At 38.7% G+C, this 25,469-nt stretch overlaps 1 protein-coding gene across 1 annotated transcript in view; it reads right to left on the bottom strand.

Annotated features, from left to right (window-relative positions):
• The window catches only part of ERC2 (ELKS/RAB6-interacting/CAST family member 2), a 633,577-nt gene that overhangs the window by 281,739 nt on the left and 326,369 nt on the right, over positions 1–25,469 (bottom strand). Inside the window, exons 8-9 of the mRNA XM_026650452.1 lie at positions 22,611–22,682; positions 8,903–9,040 (exon numbers count right to left, since the gene is read on the bottom strand). Coding sequence (XP_026506237.1) covers positions 8,903–9,040; positions 22,611–22,682 — 210 coding nt within the window. The remainder of the gene's footprint in view (positions 1–8,902; positions 9,041–22,610; positions 22,683–25,469) is intronic.

Below are 25,469 nucleotides of genomic sequence, written 5' to 3'. Positions count from 1 at the left end.
ATGTTTTACTTGATTAACAGCTAACTTGAAGAAATCCCAACAATGTGTTCTTGTTTTAGTCTTATTTGCACTGGCAAGCTTTCCTTGTGCACTAATCTAGTACCTCACAGGTCTAATCTACTTGCACTTTATCACAGAAGCAGGAACTGAATTGTAGCAGCATGCTGCTTTATTATCAGACATACTCAATTGCTTATCTACTGTGTGGGGCTACAGCAGTTGTATGGCAAGACCAACTTCATAAATATCTGCTTCATGAAAGCAACCTCTTGAGCTGCTGGGCCAGTCCTAAAACTAAGATATTTTAAAAGTTTAATGTTATCAAGGAAGTCGATAGTGTTTTTACCTATTCTTTTTTTTAAAAAATTATCTGGGCAGGAATAAAATTATTTTTGGCTTAATACGAAGTGCACCTTTAGTCTTTTTTAAAGAGCTTTCATTGCCTAGAAGAAACTTCCAGTTTAGAGAATGATTAAAAAATGCCCACAAACTGTAAATATATCAATTAATTATTCCTGCACAATCCTAACTAATTACTTTCTTAGAATCTTGCACATTATTGCAAGTTATTTGACACCAGAAACCGAATCAATCCTAATTATATTCAACACCAGAAAAGCTATAAACATTTGGTATTTTGGATAAAGGAGTGTTGTCCTAAAAAGCACATTTTAAAGACTGGTACAATATAGTAGTACTTGAAAACCATAGTCTAATGATTATATAGCTCATGATGAAGATTGTGTTTCCCATATGCAAAACTTGGCATTGTTCACAACAGTTTTACTTTTGTGTGTATGCATCCCATCAAATTTAATTCTACTAGTCTTTAAAAGGCAGAATACTCCAGCAAAAAGGATCTATAAAGAGTTTCTATCTACCTCGGTTTATCAAGATAATCATTTGGAAACGTACTAAAGACTGAAAGATGTATATTAGGATCCTGGAAATATTTTCTAGATTAAATGAATACATGCTACAGGTATACTGTAAAATTGTTTGTTCTATGGTAGGTACGTAATGATTTTAGGATTCCATCAGTCTCTGTTTTTCATTTAGTTGGACACAGTGACAAAGCCACCTTGCCATTAAACGTAAAAGAAAAGCCAAAATGGAACACTCATACTCTTGCAAATTCTACTTCTAGGATTTTTGGTAAAATACTAGTGGCGATGTTTTCTAATTCAAAATCTAATTATTTATGTGCAATTCTCAATGCACTACAATTGGTGCAAATAAATTATAAAATTTTCAAACAATAAGCACACAAAGTTTGCATGTGCAAATCTAATGCAAGTGATAGCATGCCTAGAATCATACACACAAAACTAAAAGCCAGTTTTTAGGCCCCTTTTTATGGTAAAACATTTTAGAGGAGAAAAACAGTTAAACCATCTGATTGTGGGGCATCAAGTGGGATTTTTTGTTGTTATTTGCTAATTTTTATGTTTTAATATTCGCTGGATAAAAGCCTTCTGTGGGGTGTTTTCAAATCAAGTGTGTACCTTTTTCTAAAAGATATGATCTAGTTCAACTACACCTATTGGACTTAAGTCATATGACCTGTGTTATGCAGGATGTCAGACTAGATGACCACAATGGTCCCTTCTGGCCTTAAAATCTATGAATCTCTGAATAAAGCCTTGTCCACACCAACAAAAGTAAACTGACTTTGAATTCAGTTCAACAACATGCTTAAGTCTTTTGCTGACTGAATTTTCAAAACATGGTTTCCACATTCAGTATTAATGCTCTGAGAGCTGTTTTAGCACATATAATAGTAGTGAATTAGTGAGCTAAACTTCAGGTCTAATTTTCAAAAGTGTGTGAATTAGAAACATAAGTCTCAATAGGACTTACCTTTAAAAATCAGGCCCTAAGTGACATAGCCTATTTAGGTGCCTAAACTTGCAGAGACTCCTAGTGGGATTTTCAAAAGTGCCTAGATACCTAATTCCCATTTATTTCAATGGGAGTTTTGAACTGTGTTAAGTAGACCTAGGTTAAACCACATTCAGTGAATAAACCATATTTTACATAGTATAGACAGGGCTCAAAAAGTCTACCTGCAATTTATCTTGTGGAGATCAAGTGCTAACTCCTGCTCATTAAGACCATAGTTTGCATAGCTGTGACAATTTATAGAAACCTTTAGCACTACATAACAGTAGATCAGGGATTAAATTTCTGCTGGGAAAATCATAACTTTTCCTTGTGTGTATAATTTTTCTTTTAATGTGTGGGATGATCTTACCTGTGTTAGTCATAAGTGTTTAAGAGGGAGCCTTTTGGGGGGGGCCATGGAAGACGGAGGAGGTTTACAAATACTTTTTTAAAATGAACCTACAATTTGTCACTTTAGGGAAGTGACAAATTCACTTTTATGGCGATTGTCTAAATGTTGAGAACTGTAAGAACTGTTCTGAACAGCAAGAGGCAGCATGATCATGCACTTCCTTCTGTAGCATTGGATAGTGCAGAGAGGGATGTCTCACAGATAGTTGCAGAAACAACAGGAAACCTAAAAATGATATACGTCCTTTATTAGATGGTGTGGTGATTTGGGGGAGTTGTCTGTACAATGTATTAATTCTGTGTGAAATTATGAATTCCCTGTATGTCTACCAGACTGCAAAGTCCATTTGGAATGTAGGAGCTAGTTGTCTTCTCTGTTGTCTCTTAGTCTCCATTTTGGACTGAAATTCCAAGGCTTAGTGACATAGTGCTGACAAGAAAGCATTGATAACTCAAGGTGGTCCTCTATTCAAATACAAACACCCGAGACTATATGCTGGCTCCCATCCAAAAGAGCTGGTTTGTCAGGGGAGAGGTTGCCTGACAATGAAGCCACATGATAGGAGTTTGGGATCACCTGATGAGGCTGATCTGGGAGTCATCTAACAGAGGCACTGGAACATTATAAAATGGGCAGAAGCTGATCTATTCAGGGTCTTCACCATCTTCAGCTACTCAAGAAGAGAGAAACTGCTGCAGGAGCCTGATGATGCAAGGGAGAACCCTGCCTACCTGAATTCAGATGGTCCCCCAGGGAAAGCATGAGTCAAAGGGAAGAGCACTGCATTCAGCAGGTTTGATGTTTTTATATGATCTTTACTCTCTGTGTTTAATCTCTTAGCGAAGAGCAATGGTGATTTAGGGTCTTATGCAAAGTGTCTGTGTGCTACGCATTGCACCTATCGTATGACCCACTGAAGAGGCTGTTGTTCATCCTTTGAGTTGAAGATGACCATGACATCACTGATTGGTCTGGTTTCTGTGAACATGTGAGGCTGATCAGGCCAATTTGAGCTTTGAATTGTCTGTGGCACACTGAACAAGAGATGCCACTATGGCTTACTTCATTAATGATGCACATGCTACTGTTGCGAGATTTACACTGCTGGCACTTCTGCTCTGCCTCAGCAATTCTCCTCTGTTCATAGACTGTAGCTCAAATATGGATGAGGCTTCACCAGGTAGATTTATCATGAGCAAGATCTTCCCAAAAACTCTCAGTCAATGTTGAAATGCCCAAGGATAACTTGAGGGCAACCTTGAAACATTTCTTCTGGCCTCCCTAAGAGCAATTTCCCTCCTTTAGCTTGCCATAAAAGATCTTCTTTGGCAGTCACTTATCTGACATTCTGGTGACATGACATGCCCATCTTATCTGTATTTTCATCAGAGTATGGATACTTGGAATGCCTGCCTATATCAGAACCTCAGTATCTGGAACCTTGTCTTGCCATCTTATCCTCATTAGTTTCCTTAGACAGCCCATGTGAAAGTGATTCAGCTCCATCACATGATGTCTGTACACCATCCAGGTTTCATAGGCATACATCAGAGTTGGCAACACTATGGCTTTGTAGACCTTCAGCTTTGTTGATTAATGCCTCTACACTCCCACACATTTGCATGTAGTCTGCCAAAGACCACATTTGCTTTGGCAGTCTGGCATTGGTTTAATCAATGATGTGAACTGCATATGAAAGTGTACTGCCAAGGCAGGTGAATTTGTCCACTGCATACAGGGTTTGGCCATTCACTGTGATAGTAGGCCCTACATGAGGCTTTCCTGGTGCAGGCTGGTATATCACTTCTGTCTTCTTGATGTCAATTGTGAGACCAAAGTTGTCACAAGCTGAAGAGAAATAGTCCATACTTCGCTGCATATCAGACTCAGATTTGAAATTCAGGGAACAGTCATCAGCAAACAGAAGATTGCAAACAGTCACTTCCTGTATCTTCATCTTCACCGGCAGTCTCTTCAAATTGAAGAGCTTGCCAGCAGTCCAGTATCTGATACCAATCCTGGAGTCACAGTCACAAAAGGCATCTGTAAGCACGGCAGAGAACATCATACTGAAGAGGGTTGGTGCCAATACACAGCTCTGCTTGACTCCATTGGTGACTGGGAACGGTTCAGATGACTCATCGTCATCCACAACACGAGCGAGCATGCCATCATGGAATTGCCGAACCACTGTGATGAATTTCTCCAGGCAACTGAATTCTCCCATGATCTTCCAAAGCCTTCCCAACTGTATCAAATGCTTTTGTCAGGTCAATGAAAGTCATATACAGGTTGCAGTCCTCTCCTTGGACCATTACCTTGTTGTGATGGAGAGTCTTGTTTGTCCCAATGACCCTCAGAACTATGCTGGCTGGAGACTTGTGCTCCTGGTAGGGCCACTCTTTGCGAACTGAAGAGGTAAACTGTAAGGCTCACACTTTTGGGTGGAGTTCTGGGAGAGGAGGAGTTTAAGGTATGGGGATAATTTGAGGGATCAACACTAGTTCAAGTTCTAGAGGCTGGGCAGGGGATTGTATAGTTGCAGCTCTCAGGAGGGGAGATAGATCTGAACCCCAAGAGTTTGCCCAGAGGCTCTAAGACAGCAGCAATGCCTGGACTCCACTCAGACGCTGTGGTCTTAAAACACCCAGGGATTCAGCAGTTGGATCCTCTCACAGCAGTCTGGCAAGTGGCACACTAAACTGGAACTGTGATAGCTGGAGATCATAAAATTATCAATAATGATGCAGAAAAAGCAGAAATGTTCAACAAACGCTTATGTTCTGTATTTAAAAGAAGCTGGATGATGTATTCATATCACTAAGTGATGATCGAATACTTTCTATTCCAACAGTAACTAAGGAAGATAACCAGAATCTACTAAAATTAAAAACAAAAAAACAAAAAACAAAAACCCAACTGGCCTGGATAATTTGCAGGCAACAGGTTTAAAAGTTGTGCAAGGAGCTTTTTGGAGCATTTATGTTTATTTTTAATAAATCTTGGAAAAGTGGGAAAGGTCAAAAGAACTGAAATAAAGCCAATATTGTGGCAATATTTTAAAGGGTAAGCAGAATAACATAGATAATTATAGGCCAGTTAGCTTGACATCAGTTCCAGACAGAATAACATAATGGCTGATATGAGACTTAAAGAATAAAAGGTTAATGATCTAATTAATGCCAATCAATGTGTCTCCCAGGACAACAGGTTTTATTGGATTAACTCACAATCATTTTTTGTCAAGACTGTAAGTTTGGTAGATAAAGGTAACTGTTGATGTAATACTTTTAGAATTCTGTCAAGCACTTGACTTAGTACTTCCTGACATTCTGATTAAAAGTTAGCACTATGCAAAAATCCATATGGCAGGCATCAGATAGATTAAAAACTGGCTAACTGATTATAAAGACTGTAGATGTCACCAAGCTTTGTGGTAAGATAAATAGGGATAAGGCAAAGTCACTAAATAAAGAGCCATCAGGATCACTTGGAAAGATGGGCACAATTAAACATTTATTTCAATACATCCAAGGACAATTGGAGTTAGGCGGCTAGGTGCTTTCGAAAATCGCACTAGACACCTATCTGTACCTTTAAGCCATGTTTACAGGATTAGGGCAGCCTGTACCTGGAAAAGCCAGGACTCTGAAAAAGTTACAACAGATAATGAATTGAACATGAGCTCCCACTGTGATACTGTGGCAAAAGGGGCTAGCACCAATGATTTGCAGTATCCAAATCAAACAGACCAGAGTACTGTTTTCACCCCAAGGCAATTCTTCTTCTTTTTTGTGTACAACTCCCCAGAACCAAGCGTCCTGTTATTTGCACTGTTCACACCACATTAACCTTATCTCCCTGATCTGGTCTTGTAGTGATTTTTTGTTCTCATGTCTGGTATACCAGTAATTCACTTTCCACCCAGTACAAAAAGATTTCCAATCAAAGACAGTTAGTTCCAAACATGAGACATAAACATTATTGGTGCTGTAGCATTCCACACGTATGATGATTCTGATGAACTTCTCTAATTTGAACTGCAGTGTTGCAGTCTTCCAACTTGACAGGCTACAAAAATAAACAGATAAAACTGAAAGACAAAGGACAAAGCCCATAATTCAAAACCTTTTAGAGCTTCTGATATAGATTTTGGAACTTTGTATTATTCATGTTGGACCAGTTCTTCAGCTGGTGTAAAACGGCATACTGATTTACATCAGCTGAGAATCTGGTCCATTTTACATGGGAGAAAGAAATTTCTATAGAAATACAAAAGTTTTTGAAAAATCACTTAAGTCTTCTGATTCCCAGTTCCCTATTTAACCCACTTCACCACATTGCCTCCCAGGCAAGTCACTTTAAATTCTTTGAGCATTAGGCCTGGTCTACACTAACACCCCAATTCGATCTAAGGTACGCAACTTCAGCTACGTGAATAACGTAGCTGAAGTCGACATACCTTAGTTCGAATTTACCGCGGTTCAGACGCGGTCCACACGCGGCAGGCAGGCTCCCCCGTCGACTCCGCGATACTCCTCTCGCTGAGGTGGAGTACCGCAGTCGACGGCGAGCACTTCCTGGTTCGAATTATCGCGTCCAGACCAGACGCGATAAATCGAACCCGGAAGTTCGATTGCCAGCCGTCGAACTACCGCGGTAGTGTAGACATACCCTTAGTGTTAAAATTTCTAAAATGGTTTAATGATATTTAAGATAAGCAAAATCCAAAAATAGACATGAGGAAAATTTATATGCAGCCATATATCATTAGCTAAATATTATTAACCATTTTACAGATGACAAAACAAGGGAGAAAGGATGAATAACTGATCTGGACTACTGGATTAGACGTGAATATTGAAGCTGGAGCCCCTGGTACTGACGCTAATTTATTGTGTGATTTTGGCAAGTCAGAAAACATCTGACAGACTCGATTTCCCCTTCTGTAAAATAGGGGTGATATTTACTAATTCCATATTTACAGGATGAGAGTAGCCTGTACCCTGGAAAAGCAGTGCTATAGAATAACATTAAACCCACCATGCTGCATTTATACCTGCAGTGGTCTCCCTTAAACACTCGCCAACTTATTCAGATGATTAAATAATACTACCTCATTATATGATGAAAATTCTCATTAGACACTAGAACATGATTTAACTTTGCACACAGGCCCAAACATATTTACTTACAATAGATAACACTAATTCCACCTCCAGTCACAAGGTTTTAATTGCATCTGTAGACTCCAGAAAACCCTCATAACAGAGGGCAGCATTTCACAGTATTCAGACTAGTGTCTAAGAGCAGGTCCCACTTGCCACTGGGACGGCTCCATACTCATTCAAGTTTATTTAAACATTTACCAGTTGTTCCACTTAAAATAAAGCATGTGCTGAACTTTAAGCACAAGAATAGTCCCACTGAGTTCAAGTATGTGAGTTCAATAGCACTACTCATGTATTTAAAGTTAATGGGTGAAATTCTGGTCCCACCTAAGTCAATGGTATTTAGGTATTGTCCAGCCAAGCGAGAAGAGGGACAGAAACAATGAACATAGTTTAATTAAGCCACAACTTTATTCCCAAATGTCAGAGAGTACTCAGCAGATAAAATTGTACAGTGCAGGTAATTCCATAACCATTTATATTACCCGGAGCACTGCTGTCAGCCCTCCCCCTTCCTACCCTCGTCCCCAGCCCATCAGCTGCTGGGATCTCACCCCCCCCCCCCCAACTGAGGGCTAATGGAGGCTATAAAGAAGGGGGTGTTGACTCCCTGCCATACCAGTTGTAGGAGCCCTGACCCCCCCATTTTCACTCCTATGAAAATACCTCCTTTAAATACTTTCCAGATCCATTTTATCTAATCACTGCATCTATTCCCTACAGAGTACCTGGACTAGATATCTGCCCCAAGCTTACATAATGAGCTGCAACATCATAGCCTAACCTCTGTTATGTTTTTTGCCCCCACTAAGCCCCCAAACTCCTGTGGGGAAGGTGAAAACCCCTCCTGGCCTTGGTCAATCTGGTGGTGAATGAAAAATTCCTTCCCAGCCCCCAACCCCAACCCCAGCCCGACCCCACCCCCACCCTACCAGAAAGGAGCAACTAGCTTAATGCCCACAGCAGATCATGACGAAACCTGGTATTTTAACTACTTACATGGATGGGAGGCTGCTCAGACTGGTCCAGGTGAAAACAAAACCAGGTTATTTACTGCATAGACTTGGGTACCAATAGTCCCTGCCCCTCTTCTGGTCACCTGACCAGCCCCACACTGACCTGGCATGGTGCTGCATACACCTCAGCTCTGTACCAGGTAACTTTCTTGGCTCTCTAATCCTTGAAGGTGGAACACACCTTCTCCAACAACCCACCACTTAATGTGGGATGAAGTCATTTGCAGGTTAAAGGCATAAAACTCCAAATAAAAATACAGAGGAAATTATTTTTTGGGTTAATTCTGTAATTTTACATAAACTTTCTTTCATTTCTTTCTTTGGTGCTAGACCACTTTAAAAAAGCATCTTTTTTCTGGACACTCTTCACCCCCTCATTGAAAGAGCACCATATAACACTGTTACATGCTAAACATTACCTTCTCTGACAGAGCTTCTTCTAATGTTGCTAGAGCTGTGTCCGTGTTACTGGAATCCGTCTGCAATGATTTCACTCTATCTTTTAAATTGCTTAGCTGTTTATCTTTGTCCCTAAGTTGCTCCTGTAGATTTTCAATCTGAAAATATAAATAGATCACAATATTAATCAATATTTTCTTATTCAAGCAGGGAGTTGAGCCATAATAATCTGCATTACTAAAACGGCTACATGTACACGTACTGTGCTGTATCCCTCAAGTTACTGCAGATCTTCTATACCACACATGATGAGCAACAGAGCAACCTCATCTTTTGCTCAATTCTTTCAATATTCATGGCTACATATTAGAAAGTTTTGGGGCAGAAGGGGTGGATTTGGAGGGTGTTGTGGAAGAAGAAAGGAAGCCTCAAAACCTATGGATAAGCATCTTAACTTCTAAATGTTTATTTGAACCAAACTCTTGGAGGTGCACCCAGCATTGGTTAGCCTTTTGAAGGTGCAACCACCAGTACTGAACATGTAAACGGCAGCTGGCCAGGGGTAGCTCTAATTTATATGTCTAGATTTTTTTTAATGATACATATTTTACATGATTCTCTCATTCTTCTGAGTGCTCCATTGTATAACAAAGGCATAATTCACAGACAACTAGTGGGGCTTGGTTCATCTTAATTTTTTTGTGGAATGCACAATCTGGGCAGCCAGTCTCCACCAGCACTTTTGCTCTTAGCCACAGTTTTGCTGGCAAGAATGTATGAACATTGAGAAGTAAAAGTTGGTCCTTAACTTTTAAAGGCAAATACATAGTAACAAGGCAGGAATGGTCAACTATGATATAAAATAGGGAAACCCTGTTGAGGTATCAGTTTATAATATATTCAGAATATCCCTATTTTCACACAGTTAGAACCAAACATATTCTCCTTGTGCACTGAAAGCTCCTACTGACTTCAATGTGAATCATGCTCACACAAAGATTTCGGGACTGCGGCTGAAAAAATGTGCCAAATCTGTTGAGCAAAGTCTGTACCATAAAATATTTTTGTGGGTAACTGATTTAAAGTAACTGCATGTAAAGCAGGCTCTTAATAGGAAGAACCTGTGATATGGATCAAGTTGAACAAGTATGAAACAGCATATTTGGCAAATAAACCATGTACTGGCAGCAAACCAGGCACTTTTATCCATTATCTATAGCCTGAGAACAAACAAGCTAAACTGCAGATTATAACTCTTGTACATGATTGGTAGCCTGGATCTTCTCCTGAGGACTACATTAGTTACCATTGACTATATGTTTTTATTTCTCTTACTTCATATCATGCACTCTTATCTAAAAAACACCAGCATATGCAAAATATTCCTTTTTACAACCTTAAAATGTCAAGGAGGAAAAATAATACAACTTAAAAATAAATACTCTTTCTTTTGCATTACATATTGGTAAGGAACTTTTTTTAAAGGAATCCTGTATAAATTATGCCTCAAGAAAAAACAAAAACCACAAAGAACATGCTAGAATCCACACAGGATATCATTAAACAATTACAACCCATATGCGATGAGGACCACATCATGGAAGATATCTTTCTTGAACCCTCTCTCCCTTCTGGCCTTCAAACAACATCCCCCCCCCCCAATCTCGGCAAGCTCCCCACAGGGATAGGGGGATAGGACTCAGCAACTCAAAGCGGCACCAGACCCTACCAGACCAACAGGTGCAAAACATGCAGATATACTTCCCCTGCTACAATGATCAATACCCCCACTTTCAAGATGCATGGGTCCAACACATGCCTTTCACAACATGTGGTGTACCTCATCCAGTGCATCAAATGCCCCTACAACTGCCATGTGGGTGAAACTAGACAATCATTACACTCTCAGATTAACTCACATAGAAAAATGATAAGACAAAAAAACACCCTATCATTCACAGGTGAACACTTTTCACAAAGTGATCACTCGATATCTGACCTCTCAGTCTTCGTCCTCAAAGGAAACATGCACAACACCTTCAAAAGACAAGCCTGGGAACTTAAATTCATAACTCCACTGGACACTAAAAAACATGGACTTAACAGAGACACTGGTTTTATGGCCCATTACAACAACTTGTACACGCCCTGCTGCCTACTAACCCTCCGTTGTCCTATGACTGTAGAGATGCCCACTTCATATTAAGTGATCTCCCACAACACACGTGAACCCATTATGCTTAACGATTTGTCCCATCTTATTAGCTTGGCCACTCTAGCTTTCCTTCTCCAAACCTGAAGAGAAGCTCCGTGAAGCTTGAAAGTTTGTCCCCTTCCACTAACAGAAGACAGTCCAGTAAAAGATATTACCTCACCCACTTTCTCTCTCATATTCTGTGACCAAGAGTGGCTCATAGCCTGGCTGCAACAACACTGCAAACAACATCAATTTTCTTAAGAGTAAGAAGGCAAACATGAGCAAAATTTAAAAATATACAAGAGGGAAGACAGACCAAATCGGAGCTGATAATATGGCTATAGCTATAACATATATAAAGCCATATTTATGTAAGCTTACAACTTTTTAATATTCTCAAACCAAAAGAAAACAGCAGTCTAGAAAATCAGTGCCACTTCCATCACTTGAAATTTCCCCTACACTCCTTATGTTGTTCCTCCCTCAGTGTGATACTGCATTTTGATTTATCTTACTGAATGCTTTAGGGGTGTTAGAATGGGGAATCCAGGGTTCTATTCCCAGCTCTGCAAATGACCATCTCTAAGATCTTAGCAAATTGCTTAACCTGTCTACTTCAGGAGGTCTACTATGTAAAATGGGTATAAAAAGAGTATAACCTTATCTTTCTGAAGTTTCCTAAGTGATATGAAACCTTCAAAAAAAGCATGCCTTTGGATAAGTGTGATAGTAATGCCGCCCCAAATGGTCAGAAAATGTCATCACAGAGTAAGACAACTTTCATTAATCGTTCTTGAAGCTGACTTTCTTCTATTACATGGAGTTTGGTTACATTTTAAAAAATGTTGATTTATTACCTAAGGTGCTCAATTCCAATGGACAGACAATGTACAGTAAGAACCTATTCCATATGAATACCTATACACACACAAATGCAGAACTATCAGAGCAGTTTTACTTTTCTGGCTGTTGTCCACTTCATATCTTCAGACGTGGATTAGAATAAGGAGAATGATATACCCACATATGTCAAAAATAGATTAATGGAGCTACCATACACAATGTTCCCATTTGTGCAACTGATCCTGCAATAACAGAACCTTTGGGCAGGTTGCTCTACTGTCTTTTTATTTCTGTTGACAGTAGTCCCTCAAGTACATATCCAAAGGTGAAAATACATTTTACGGCAAAAATCACTTAACAAATTAAGAACATGTTACACCTGGCCATGATTCAGCTAAGCAGCAGCCCTTGGATAGCATCAGATATTATATTCACTAGAGAGCTTAATAAAGAAATTGTCAAGGATGTTATCCTCTTCGTCTCCCAGATGAAGCACAGAACTATTTGGCTGGTGGAGGGTTAAACACACAGTAGTGTTAAAGGCTCAACAACTACATTTTTATACTCACAGATACTGTAGCTTGGGCTTACAAGATATATCAAGTAAGACCCACTGGTTGAATCACTTTGATTTTCCTCTACTTAAAAATAAACATTTTAGCTACTATGCTCACTTTCACACAAAAGTGTCTCCAAGAATTTTATCACATATATTTTTAGGCAGTTTTATAAAACACTTATTCTTCCTTAATATATTATAGATGTGACTGGCCAAGCAACTGCCACAGACTTCCTGTCACTGACTTACTACTGTACATATATAAAACCTGAAGTTTTAGATTATTTCATGGCTGTGAAAATCTTTACAACTAGAGCCTTATATGGTAGAAGACAACGGCATAATGCTGAATAAATAGACAACTTTAGCATTGTGGTTGGTTTATAAGAGTCTTCTTGAATATTGATGCAGAACAAAAATAGATCTCTCTTTTCAATTGTGTTTTGTTCCTGCCGTTTATGGCTGATGTAGGTTATATAAAAATGCATAGTAATAGTAAAGGAAGAAAAATAATGGGAAAACTACATTGGGAGGTTGTCAATTTATAATAGAACAAATCAATCATAGAAAGCTGGCGTGACATTTTATAAAACAAATTCTGAGATGCTTAATTAAACATTGCTTTGAAGCACTAATGTATTGATTAAATTATCTTTATCCTGTCATTTTTAATAGGAAGCAGTTTTTTAAACTTCTCATATGACATTTACGTAGGTCCTGGCAACCTGGCAAAAAAAACGCTGCATATGATTGAAACTGCAATCCTAATGGTTCAGTGGGGCATTTATTGAGGAAATGCTCTTCTCAAATCATTGCACATCAAGCTCATGGGTGATCAACATGTTCCACATTAATCACAAAGGTTTAGTGTACAAATTAATCCAGCTGCTCCAACGTTCTCTCTCATTAGTTTAACATTAATCTGGAAAAATTGTATAAATATTGTGTTCAAAATCTAATTCCAGTGAAAGCCATTAAATGGATCAGTGCTCCAGTCTTTATATGAAAAATATTACCTCTTCAAAGCTTGACATGTGACCTCATACAGGCAAAAACTCCCATTCATTTCACTAAGTCTTCCTACTTAAGGTCTTCAGATTAAAGCTCCAATTCAGGAAGGCATCCCTAGTCAGGACAGCAGTTAAGAACATGCTTAAAATTAAGCAAGCGCTTAATCACTGTTTTGAATCGGGGCCTGAATCTTTACTTTGATAGGCTCCAGCAGAGCACACATTAGACCAGATCCTGCATGTACTGAAATCAATATACTTTGCACATGCAAAGCAACTTTCATCCATAAGAGCTCAAAGACTTCAGTGGAAGCAGGATCAGACCCACTACTACTGTTATAGCTGAACTAGATTATTTAGAGTATACTAGAGTAGTTATTAAAAACCTAAAGCCAAATTCTCTGCTCATTTAACCCCACTGAATTCAGCTGAGTTATGCCAGCAGAAATTTCGCCCCTCATGAGCAAAAATTTATAACCACCACAAAACAGGGATGCACATTAGCATGAAAAAACATCTGAGATAAACTGTTTACCTTAAAATGTGTGAAGTCAATTGAAGATATTTTGACAACTTATAATTCGCAATTAGGGTTTGCGTGTAATACATACAGAGAGAGAGAGAGAGAGAGAGAGTGTGCAAATATATGTGCACATGCTAGTGGTAATTTCTTTATTAAAATGTGTTGCAATCTGAAGAGTGGTTAGGTCAATATGTCAGATAGTACTATGCCAATACTGTATCCTAATTTAAACTTTTTACAGTACGATATGTGAGTACATGACATTATTACTATGGGTAAGAAATCCCTACTTGCTCTGTAACACAGTAAAATACTAGCTTTAGAAAAGGCACACCAAGTATACTCCATACATTTTCATCATTGCTATCAGTGGAATTGGTGACAATATTTTAATTTTGATATTTAAATATATAAATATGCATCACAGCAATTGGACAAATTCTGTCCTGCATGACATTCCACGTCTGGAATTTGGCTCTGTATAAAGACTTAAAGCTCAAGAGACACTACATGCTCCATCTCTCTGAGTATTCCTTGAGGAAACAGAAAGAGGGTGGGGGTGGACAAGGTGCTGGGAAGATATTATGTAGATTAGCTCATTACTGTAAATTATCTCTATTTCATACATAGTAATATTTTTGTTCAGACATAGAAATAGAAGATAAAAGTTCCTAACTCATTAACACCTATTTTATGGCATTGTAACAGTCACATCCAAAATCATATTAACTGGTACTTAGAGACTTGCACACCATGTTTCTTTACTTTTATCCAAGTATTAATGATTCTAACAACTACTTCATGACCCCCTGTGGAATATTTAAGCCATTGCATGTTTCAGCTTCATCAAAATATATTTTCAAATGGAGGGGGGCAATACCAGGAGAGTGTTTCCAAAAACATGTAATCAATATTTAAAGTTGGATCTGCTCTTTTATTTTTATCAGCTTGACCTACCCATTGTAGGCACCCCAAATTAAAGTACTTATTTCCTATGTGCAGTGCTTATCTGAATTCCAAAGTATTTATACGATTTCCTTCCCCTTCTAACTAATTTTAAAATATGATCCAAGCCTTAACCAAGAAAACATGTTCTAAAATATTACAGCATTTAACAAAATTCTCCCCTCAGAGGTAAAGAGAACAGGCAGCAAATTAAAAACATCCCCACTGAATTACAACTGTTTTAATGTAGATCATTCAATTCATGGCCCACAGATAAAGCAATACACAAATGGCCTCTTTAGTCTCCTACTTACACTGATACTGGTGTAAATCTGGAGTAGCGCCATGAAGTTATTTAGATTATACTGGTGGAAAGTGAAAGGAAAAACCGTCTTTTTTTGTTTTGTTTTGTTTTGTTAAGAGCAGTTGGATAGGAGTTTAATGATAATCTGGTAGAATAGACAAGATCTCATGGTTAGCTAAACTTGGACAGAACTCTCAATAGGGTTAGGGAGTACAATGGGAGTTTGTATTCTTAGACACTAAAATCTTGTAAGACATCAAATTAACTAGCTCTTCATGGACTTTTTAAACCGAGAATGATATAGGTTATGACAGATTATTGCTCTCTCTCTAACATACATGTATATATATATTAATTTTATTTTTCACATGCATGCCTCTGGCAAGGTAGGACATGCATTACCATCAAGTTGTCAACATGTAATCCCCATCTACCTTTGCTGCACTGACACTGCGCTATTATCTTTACAAAAATAAATTCATCTCATCTTTCAGTATTTTAATAAATGTGTATATTCTCATCATTTAAATTTGACACTATTTATATTTTTTAAAGCATTACACACTCTGATAATAGTCTGATCTATTAGGCATCCTGTCAATAAACTGCAAGTGCTAATCCTGTCACTTTTTGGCGACTGTCTCAGAATGCTTCTTGAGTACTCAACGGATTAAATTAAATCTCACCTGCTGACATTCTTTGTAATTCTACAGAAAGCTACATTCTCAAAAAAATTATTTTCATTATCCAAGTTAAAGCTAAGATACTGCACTCTGTAATTTGCAAGAAAATAATATAATCAAAGACAATTTTCAAAATAGTGCCTTTAACGATCTATAATGAGGTGTAACAGAATTTTTCAGAGAAATTTTTCTGTGGCCTTTTTATGAAACCTTAAATATTTGCTAATACAATTAATTTAGCTCAACATATTTTCTACTCTGCTTTGGATTTATATGGGTTTTAAATGACTTAAACTACAAATATTTTGTAATACTGGCTCTTTGAATCCTAAAACTAATTTTGTTTGACCCCTCTTAGTTTCTCAAGACCTAATTCGTTTTCTGAAATGTGTATCACATTACAGAAGGAATCATCATATTCCAGTAAAGTGAATCAAAAAAGATAAGATTAGTTTCATTTACATCTAAAAGGAAAACCCAGGAAAAACAGAACTTGTGATTATAAATTTTTTCATTCTTTATTTAGTAAAAAAACTTATGTATTTTAAGAAACCAAATTCCAAACAATATTTTGCAAATTATTATAACATTCTAATGAGAAAGATTTATTAGAAAAAACATTTATGCAATGGAAAAGATATCCCTATGAACAGACAGAATTTCAAGCTCCCTTTCTCCCTCAGCAGATATGTTTTTTTCTTCAGAAAGTGTTTTCAGGGTTGGATTTTAAGACAAAGAATTTTGAACCCTAGCATCCATTCTCACGTTAACCCCCTCCCAGAGACACACAAACATAATGAAGGGTGCAAAAATGAACTACTCAACTGAAAAAGACAATATTAAGTGTAGCTCAAATGCAAATACCATACATGGCTATTTACACACAATTTATTTTTTATTGGTTGGTATGACTCATGGTGAATGTTCTGACTCACACTGCAAATGGTCCATTTCAGACACATCTCAACATACTCCAGAATCTAGTATCACTAAAGAAATAACTCTCGTAGTGACCTAATACAATAGAAGAATTAAAAATATAGAGTTGTACCAATGTCTGTTCACTTTACTACATTTTTTAAATGCTGTGATAAAATACATTCTTAGTTAAAATCAGTTAGAACAAAACCAATTATTTTTAAGATGCAGATTAAACTTTTTTGCCTACTATAACATATTGGGGAAAAAATACCGCTACATGATAGACAGATAGCACAGGGAATGGTTTTTGGAAAGAAGCATTGATTTGTAGCCAGAAACGTTTCACAGAGTGAAGTGCAGTCATCAAGTGTCAAGGCAGTCAGAAAGTAATTTTTAATATTACTTTAACAGATTTTACGGTAACTACTTAAGGTCCTGATCCAGTAAGAACAATATACAATCTGCCTCCACCGCCCTACATCAGCTTCCATGACATGGAAGCTGCACTCTTATTTTATTTAATCAGGGTTTTGATTAACAAAATGTTTTCACTGTGCACTTCTTTTGCTTCGATAGTTTGACATTTCAGAACAGTGTAATGATCAAGTCATAGAATAGTCCTTGTAAGTGCTTACAGATTCAGCACATGAACAGTAAATTTTTGTTCTTCTTTGGGGAAAAAAATTATACAACTTACACTTATATAAATTTTTAAAAAATCAAAATATATGGTTTTAAGACATTTAGATATAAAAATTACAATAAATACGAATTAGAAAAATATGTTAAAATACACAGCATTTCTTGGAAAAATGCAAGATTTTGTTTATGAAGTAGAGTTAAAGGAGGATGTTTTGCTGCTTCCAATTACATATATTATGGTAATTTATTTGTTATTACTATTCTCGTCTTTATCAGGGTAGTGAGTAATGGTCTATAAATCTTTTCAAAGTATGTTAGATTTTTCTTCATTTTTGTATGTCGTTTCAATACTTATCATAGTTCTGAATCATTCATCTACAGAGGAAAGATTCTAATCTTTCAAATGCCTGCAAATTATCCACTTTGCTATCAAAAGAGAAAGTTTTTTCCCATTTCTACATATTTCTGGAGTGCTTTCTATGGCTGACATCCCCTAGCAAAAATAGCACAAGGGACAACAAGATATTTTCACCTTGTATTTCCTCTAATATTTTGCATTGCAGGCTCTCTCTCCAAAATATCAAGGTATTAGGACATTCCCAAATCACATGACAGTATCATTTCTAAAATGCCAACATACATGTGAATTACTAAAACCAAATCAGTTCAGTTTATTGGTGTTCACTGTAACTTATTAAAATACATTGGCCTTGATCATCCCATCAAACCCATGGAGGCAAGAGGTATCCACATAAATGACTGGCCACTCTGCACTGTTTCACTATCTCCAACTTCCTTTAGTACTACAGTTTCTTCAGGTTGAGTCCTACAGCAATATTTAGCCAGGAGCCCAGAACTAGTTAATGCTGCTTCAAGCAACACACCCCAACCTCATGACAAGAGCAGCAGAGGAACAAACTATTTGTTTGTGCAGTGTTTAAGCACTACAACATTTTAGATTTGGAATAGCAGCATTTGTGACATGACATACTTTTTAATTAAGTGAAAACATATCAATCTGGCTTTCTGTCTGTGATGTGATGTGTTGCTTACTCTCGTCTACAACAGCACTTTAAAACAATTTAGAATAAAGCTGGATTCAAATTTTTAATGTGAACTGTGTTAACCATAAGAACGGCCATACTGTATCAGACCAAAAGTCAATCTATCCCAGTGTCCTGTCTTCTGACAGTGGCCAATGCCAGGTGCTTCAGAGGGAATGAACAGAACAGGTATCATAGAATCACAGAATATCAGGGTTGGAAGGGACATCAGGAGGTCATCTAGTCCAACCCCTTGCTCAAAACAAGACCAATCCCCAGACAGATTTTTGCCCCAGGTCCCTAAATGGTCCCCTCAAGGATTGAACTCACAACTGTGGGTTTAGTAGGTCAATGCTCAAACCACTGAGCTATCCCTCCCCCATCCACTGTTGCCCATTCCAGCTTTGGGCAAACAGAGGCTAGGGACTCCATCCCTGCCAGTCCTGGCTAATAGCCATGGATGGACCTATCCACCATGAATTTATCTAGTTCTTTTTTGAACCCTGTTATATAAAATGTATGCAATACAGTAATGCTACCAAGTTACTTATTTAGGACATAGCCTTCCCTTAATAAATGTGTGCAACTCATATTAACATTAACAAGAGTTAGAATGCACACAGAGCTCAAGAGACTATACCCCCCCCATGTATGTACATTAACCCTTGTACTATGTACTTACATTTTGAGTTAAGTTGCACACTTTCATAACTGCACTGAGTGTACAGTAAAGTATACTTTTTAAAAGTCAAATTCTTATTTATCAGTTATTTTAAGCCAAATTTTTAAGAAGAACTCTTCAAGCCAGGACACAATTAAGAAACACCACACTCAGTCTTCTCGGTTGGGCTTAAATATATATTTATTTAACTCTCCACGAACACATTCACAACAGTGAAGTGTGAACTGATCAAGTACAATCTAAAATAAAACATAAAAAGAATTTTAAAAGTCACCCTGACATAGAGGTATGCTTGAATGCTACGCTTGTTGTTTACAAAACATTCTCCTTCCCCACGTCACTATATGTTATATAAGGAAACAACTCTACAGCAGCGAAAAAGAGAATAATTCATATTCTACCAATAAACAACTGTACATGGCAAATGCATGAATAACTATCGACAATCCATCGAGAAGAAAACAACAGTAGTGGCAAAAATAGCACTAGGGCAACAGATCATCCCATAAATGACCTTCAGGTCTCCCTAAAAGCTCCACCAATTCTGATACCAAATCAACTATAAGTATATACACAAAAACCTGATCCAAGGCTTAATGAAGTCAATGGGACATCTGGCAAGAGGGGTCGGGGAGAGAGAGCTAACACAGGAGCTCTCCTTTGCTCGTAGAAGTATGGTTCCATTTTGAGTTATTGCCAACGGGATGGGTCTGAACTCATCAGCAACCTCTAGGTAAGTGACTTGCATATTTTTTCTTCTGAACTTAAAGATTTATGGTGAGATTTTTCAAAGTTGCTAAGAGGATCTGGACACCTATTTGCTCTGGTGGCATAATAAATCCTAGCCTTCTGCAGCAGATATTGGTTGTTCCCGAATATACACAAACCTCACATTTTAAATTCTAGAAACAGCAACACGATATTCCTGAAAGACTATTTAATTTAGAAGTATGTTGTAATCAGAACTTCTTGCCACCAGATTAAGATTGTCAGCACTTCTGTTATACACATCTATTTTCATTGGTCTATGAGAGGAAATCGCTGGCAGGGTAGTGTCTGAGAGGGGTCCTGGATTTTGGAACTTGCTCCCCATTATGTTTGTCAGAGCCCAGATTTGCAAAACCCATTTGAATGTTAAGGTTGTTGAAGAGGGTATGAGCTAAGGTAGATATATTTATGGACAGACCTCTGTTTATGTTTATACTGTGATTTCTAAGTTATGGGATAGGAGCCTGGACCACTGGGTGGGCACCTGTACTTATATTTCTAAAAAAAAAACCTGAATAAATAAAGAAATAAAATAAATGGAACAATTTGGCTGTAAAAATCAGTTCCAGGCTGAATCTTGTCATATACTACTGTTTTCTACAATTAAAAAAACTGGCTATTTCTAAGTGACTGGAGTGTCAAAAAATAAAGTTTGGACAGAGATTTCAAACACATTTTAGTAATCTGGCAACTCAAAATTAGTTTTGTTTTCTGAATTTAAATGTGCCATCCCTTAGTCCCAAACAGTGCTTTGATATTTTAGAGAAAAAATATAAAAAGATCAACATAGAGAAACTTTTATTTTAGGAAAAATAGGATGCTGGCTTTTACCAAGTTTATAAGTATAATTTTAGCTCAATAAAACCACTATAACATTTAACTTAAAAAAATAGTCTCAGAGAACTAGATAATACAGGAATGCATACCACCTTCAGATTTGGGGGGGGAGGGGTTTGAGGGAAGATATAAAGATAAACTTTGGGGGAAATTCTCTTACACTCACTCCATTGGTATAACAAGACAAAGAGTAATAGGACTTCTTTCTTGTCACTAGTCTGGGATTTCCAATGCCTGGAGTCCATTTTCTATGGGAACATTACAAAGAGACTTTCAGCTCCTGAATCACACTCAGCTGTCACAAAAGCCTATCAAGGCTCATTGGCTGAAACTGCAGAACTCAAACTTTCTGCTGAATAGACCTAATAGTTATCTCTATTAAACTTGATTTTTCCATGGATAACTTAACAATTTGTTTAAGTTTGTCTGCTCTGTAGTAGGAAACACCTAACTTAGGAATTCAGAAACATTCTGATGCCCATGTTATATTTTGGCTAGAAAAAGACAGCTATTAAATTCTGTAGTAACATGGATTTACTGTATCTTTAACTTTGTTATTTCACAGTCCATTCAATTTTAACTAACCAGCCACAGAATAGCTCTAAAGCTACTACCAAAGAACAGAAAGGATATGCTCAATGGAAGGAACTTGGTACAACAAATAAAACCAGCGATTTTGACTTGAATAATCTGGAAAGGCCAGAGACCGGGTAAATAATATTTCATAGAAGAAATTAAAATGGTTATTAATATTAATCTGTTCAATAAATAAGTTTTAGTAAACTAGACTTAGGAAGAATAGTCTAGTGGTTAAATACACAGGACTAGGAATCAAGAGATCTGGGTTCTATTCAGACATTAGCAACAGACTTCATGTGTGATTAAGCACCAGACGCTCTTTGTGCCTCATTTTACCAATCTGTAAAATAGGGATAATATCCATCAATACTAGTAAAAAGCTTAAACTACTCAAAAGAAAAAACTCTTCAGAAATGTAAAGTATTAGTCTATTATAAAAAACAGAAATACAGTTTGGCTGGAAATTAACTGGGGTAATATTCTCCTTGGTTACAAAATATGTACAGAAAAGAATTAACAGCTCTACAAATAATCACTAAAAGATAAAAAAACGTATACAACTATGCTGGTAACATGCACTTTTACACATACAATAGCATCTGTAATAGGGGGTCTCTAACATATAAAAATGTACAGAAAGTTTTTTCTGATTACTTTGTAATAAAAATACCTCCGATTTGTTAATAACTCCTGTATACTTAGACACTGTGATAGTATCATGTCTAAAGGTACCATTTGGTCACGGAGGTCTTGGATTCCGTGACTTTAACACATCTCTATTACTTCCTTGGCTTCAGCTTCAGCCCCACCCCATCTCAGGGCTCAGATTTCAGCTTCAGCCCTGCCGTGACAGTATCATGATTTTGTACATTTTTACCACAACTGCTCCATGAATTTTGCCTAATTTTACCATAACAAAACCATATCCATAATCATGCCCTATCAATGAATGAGTGAAAGAGTAATGAGAAATGATCTGTACTAGTAGAACTGATCAAAAATGGGGGGGGACATTTTTACTATTTTTCCCACTACAAAAATATTCTCTCTTTCTCTCTCTCTCTCTCTCTCTCTATATATATATATTCAGTCTGTTTTCCATGAATAAACTCTTCTGGAAATTTTCTAAGTAGCTCTAAATACTACGGGAGCATTCCATCTTTCCCCCATAGTATATAGGATGCAAATTTACCTGTTCAGGATACTGAGGCAGCCACATGGCCTTCAGAGGGAAGGAACTAGCTGCTGAGTTACCACAGAGCAACTAGGAAAAAGAGGAGGAGAAAGCCAAAATGAGCCTTAGGGAGGGAGCTGCCCTCGAGCGTGCTGACACTTCTACAGAACTATAAAAGCTCGTCAGTGGGCAGACTAAGCCAAGAGAACGAAAGGCTGTCAAAGGAAAAGGAGCTCCTAGACTGAGGGCCTGGCTTCTACTGCCAGACTCCAGTTGACAGCAAACTGGACCCTAATGCTAAAATTAACCTCTAACAGGAAGCTGGCCAAAATAAACCTGGGCTGATAATATCCACTTGTGTATCAGGAAATATTCATTTTGTGTCCCCTTCTCCTTAGGGCATCAGTAAACACTGAACAAAACAACTTTGCTCTTGAACTCTTAAACAAGACTCACACTCCACACATCCAAAATGTATTAGGTGCTTTCTAAACACAACGGAAGACTCGCTCAAGGATCTTACAATTTAATTAATATAGGGTTACCATATTTTAAGTGTCCAAAAAGAGGACACTCCACGGGGCCCCTGCCCTGCCCCAACTCCACCCCCAGCCCCGCCCCGCCCCCGCCCCAACTCTGCTGCTTCCTGCGAACATTTGATTCGCGGGAAGCCTGAAGCAGGCAGGCAGCAGGTAAGCTGGGGCTGGGGTAGGGGGGCGCGAGGAGGCGCGGCCCAGTCCAGCCCCCCCGGCCGAGCGGCTCCTTTTAGTGGCCGGCCGGCCCAGGCCAAGAGGCTCTGGCCCCGGCGTCTCCCGCCCGGCTCAGCTTGGTCCCTGGGGCGCCGGCCCCCGGCCGAGCGCTGCCGGCCGAGCACCACCAGCCCCTCCCTCCCTATTTTCCCAGACACGTCCGGCTTTTGGGGATTTCCTCCCGGACAGGGATTTGAGGCCCAAAAAGCCGGACATGTCCGGGAAAATCCGGACGTATGGTAACCCTAATTAATATTATGCTACGCCAAGATGTGGACAATCCTCCTTACTAGTTAATCTTCCTTACTAATACTTTTCTGTAGGTGCACAGGCCCAGCTATTCAAAAGACTTCAGCATAATGGGTGTGAACTCTTGAAAATTTGTCCGTAAGTGTCACAATGGAAGCTGCTGGGTGCTGAGCTCTTTTAAAAATCTGGCTCTGGTTGTGTATGCTGAGCAGTTGAAACTCTGACCCCTTATTGCCTAGAATACAAAGAACTTTGGCTTTGTTCTAACTCCTTGTATGGTTTGTTTCTCCAGATGATACTCTCAGATGCTTCCAGAAATTGGGGCTCTACTGCACAGGGCCATTTTTGTACTGATAGTTGGTAAGGCTGCACCCAAGTAGGAAGCAGTGGCATAAGCAAAGAATATTCAAGCAGATTTTGCAGTAAGTTGCTATGTTATTTGGCATGAAAGACACAGAAAAGCATCAGGCCTTAAACATGCAGTAATATAAACAAATTGAAAACTGGATACTGTACAGTATGTGTGTAGATTACTACACATCACTTAAGGTGGAGAAGCAAATCCCTTTCTGTGAATATCATCTTGTCCACCTTACTCGATGTTAATTTTAGGTGGACAGACTTGGGGGCCTCTGTCCAAAGTGAGAAATGGCAAAGGCTCTTAGGAGGCAATTAGAATCACAGTAGATAGTTTTGTTCCAGAAAAGAGAGGCAGCAGAGAAGAGGTATATATAGATATCAGTTGATAGAACTGATCTTGTTCTTTTTTAAACCCTGTTACAGTCTTAGCCCTCACAGCATCCTCTGGCAAGGAGTTCTACAGGTTGACTGCACATTGTGTGAAAAAATACTTCCTTTTGTTTGTTTTAAATTTGTTGCCTATTAATTCCATTTGGTGACCCCTCGTTCTTGTGTTATGAGAATAAGTAAATAACACTTCGTTATTTACTTTCTCCACAGCAGTCATGATTTTATAGACGTCTAACATATCCCCCCTTAGCAGTCTCTCTTCCAAGCTGAAAAGTCCCAGTCTTATTAATCGCTCCTCATATGGAAGCTGTTCCATACCTCTAATAATTTTTGTTGCCATTTTCTGAACCTTTTCCAATTCCAATATATCTATTTTGAGATGGGGCGACCACATCTGCACGCAGTATTCAAGGAAGTCAACATACGTGTGCATGTGGACAGTATTTATAAACTGTCTCATCTGTATATAAATTAGCATAACAACTTGAAAAACCAAAGAGCAATCTGCTCTGGAAACAGGTTCTATATTTTGGTTCCTAAAGTGTCACAAGGAAGGAAACTAAGAAGCACATTATTGGAAACTAGGATTGTCAACATTCTAGTCACACAAAACTGAACACTCTTGCCCCATCTCTGCCCGGCCCCTCCTCTGAGGCTCCGTCCTGCCCCACCCCTTCTCCAAGGCCCTGCCCCTGCTCATTCCATCCCCCCTCCTTCTGTCGCTCGCTCTCCCCCATCCTCTCTCACTTGCTCATTTTCACCGGGCTGGCTCTGGGGGTTCGGGTGTGGGAGGGGGTGAGGGCTCCAGCTGGGGATGCGGGCTCCATTGTGGGACCAGGGATGAGGGATTTGGGGTGTAGGAGGGGGCTCCAGGATGCGGCTGAGGGGTTCAGAGTGCGGGAGGGGGTTCTGGGATGGGGCAGAGGGTGGGGTATGTGTGTGGGGGGTAAGAGCTCTGGCTAGGGGTGCGGGCTCTGGTGTGGGGCCGGGGATGAGGGATTTAGGGTGTGGGAGGGGGCTCCGGGCTGGGGCTGAGGGGTTCGGAGGGCAGGGGGGGATCAGAGCTGGGGCAGGATGTTGGGGCATGGGAGGGGGTGAGGGGTGCAGACTCCAGGCGGCGCTTACCTCA

Source organism: Terrapene carolina, unplaced genomic scaffold, assembly GCF_002925995.2.
Source record: "Terrapene carolina triunguis isolate 2854851 unplaced genomic scaffold, T_m_triunguis-2.0 Scaffold89, whole genome shotgun sequence".
Taxonomy (NCBI): Eukaryota; Metazoa; Chordata; order Testudines; family Emydidae; genus Terrapene; species Terrapene triunguis.
This window is presented reverse-complemented; position numbering and strand designations above follow the sequence as displayed.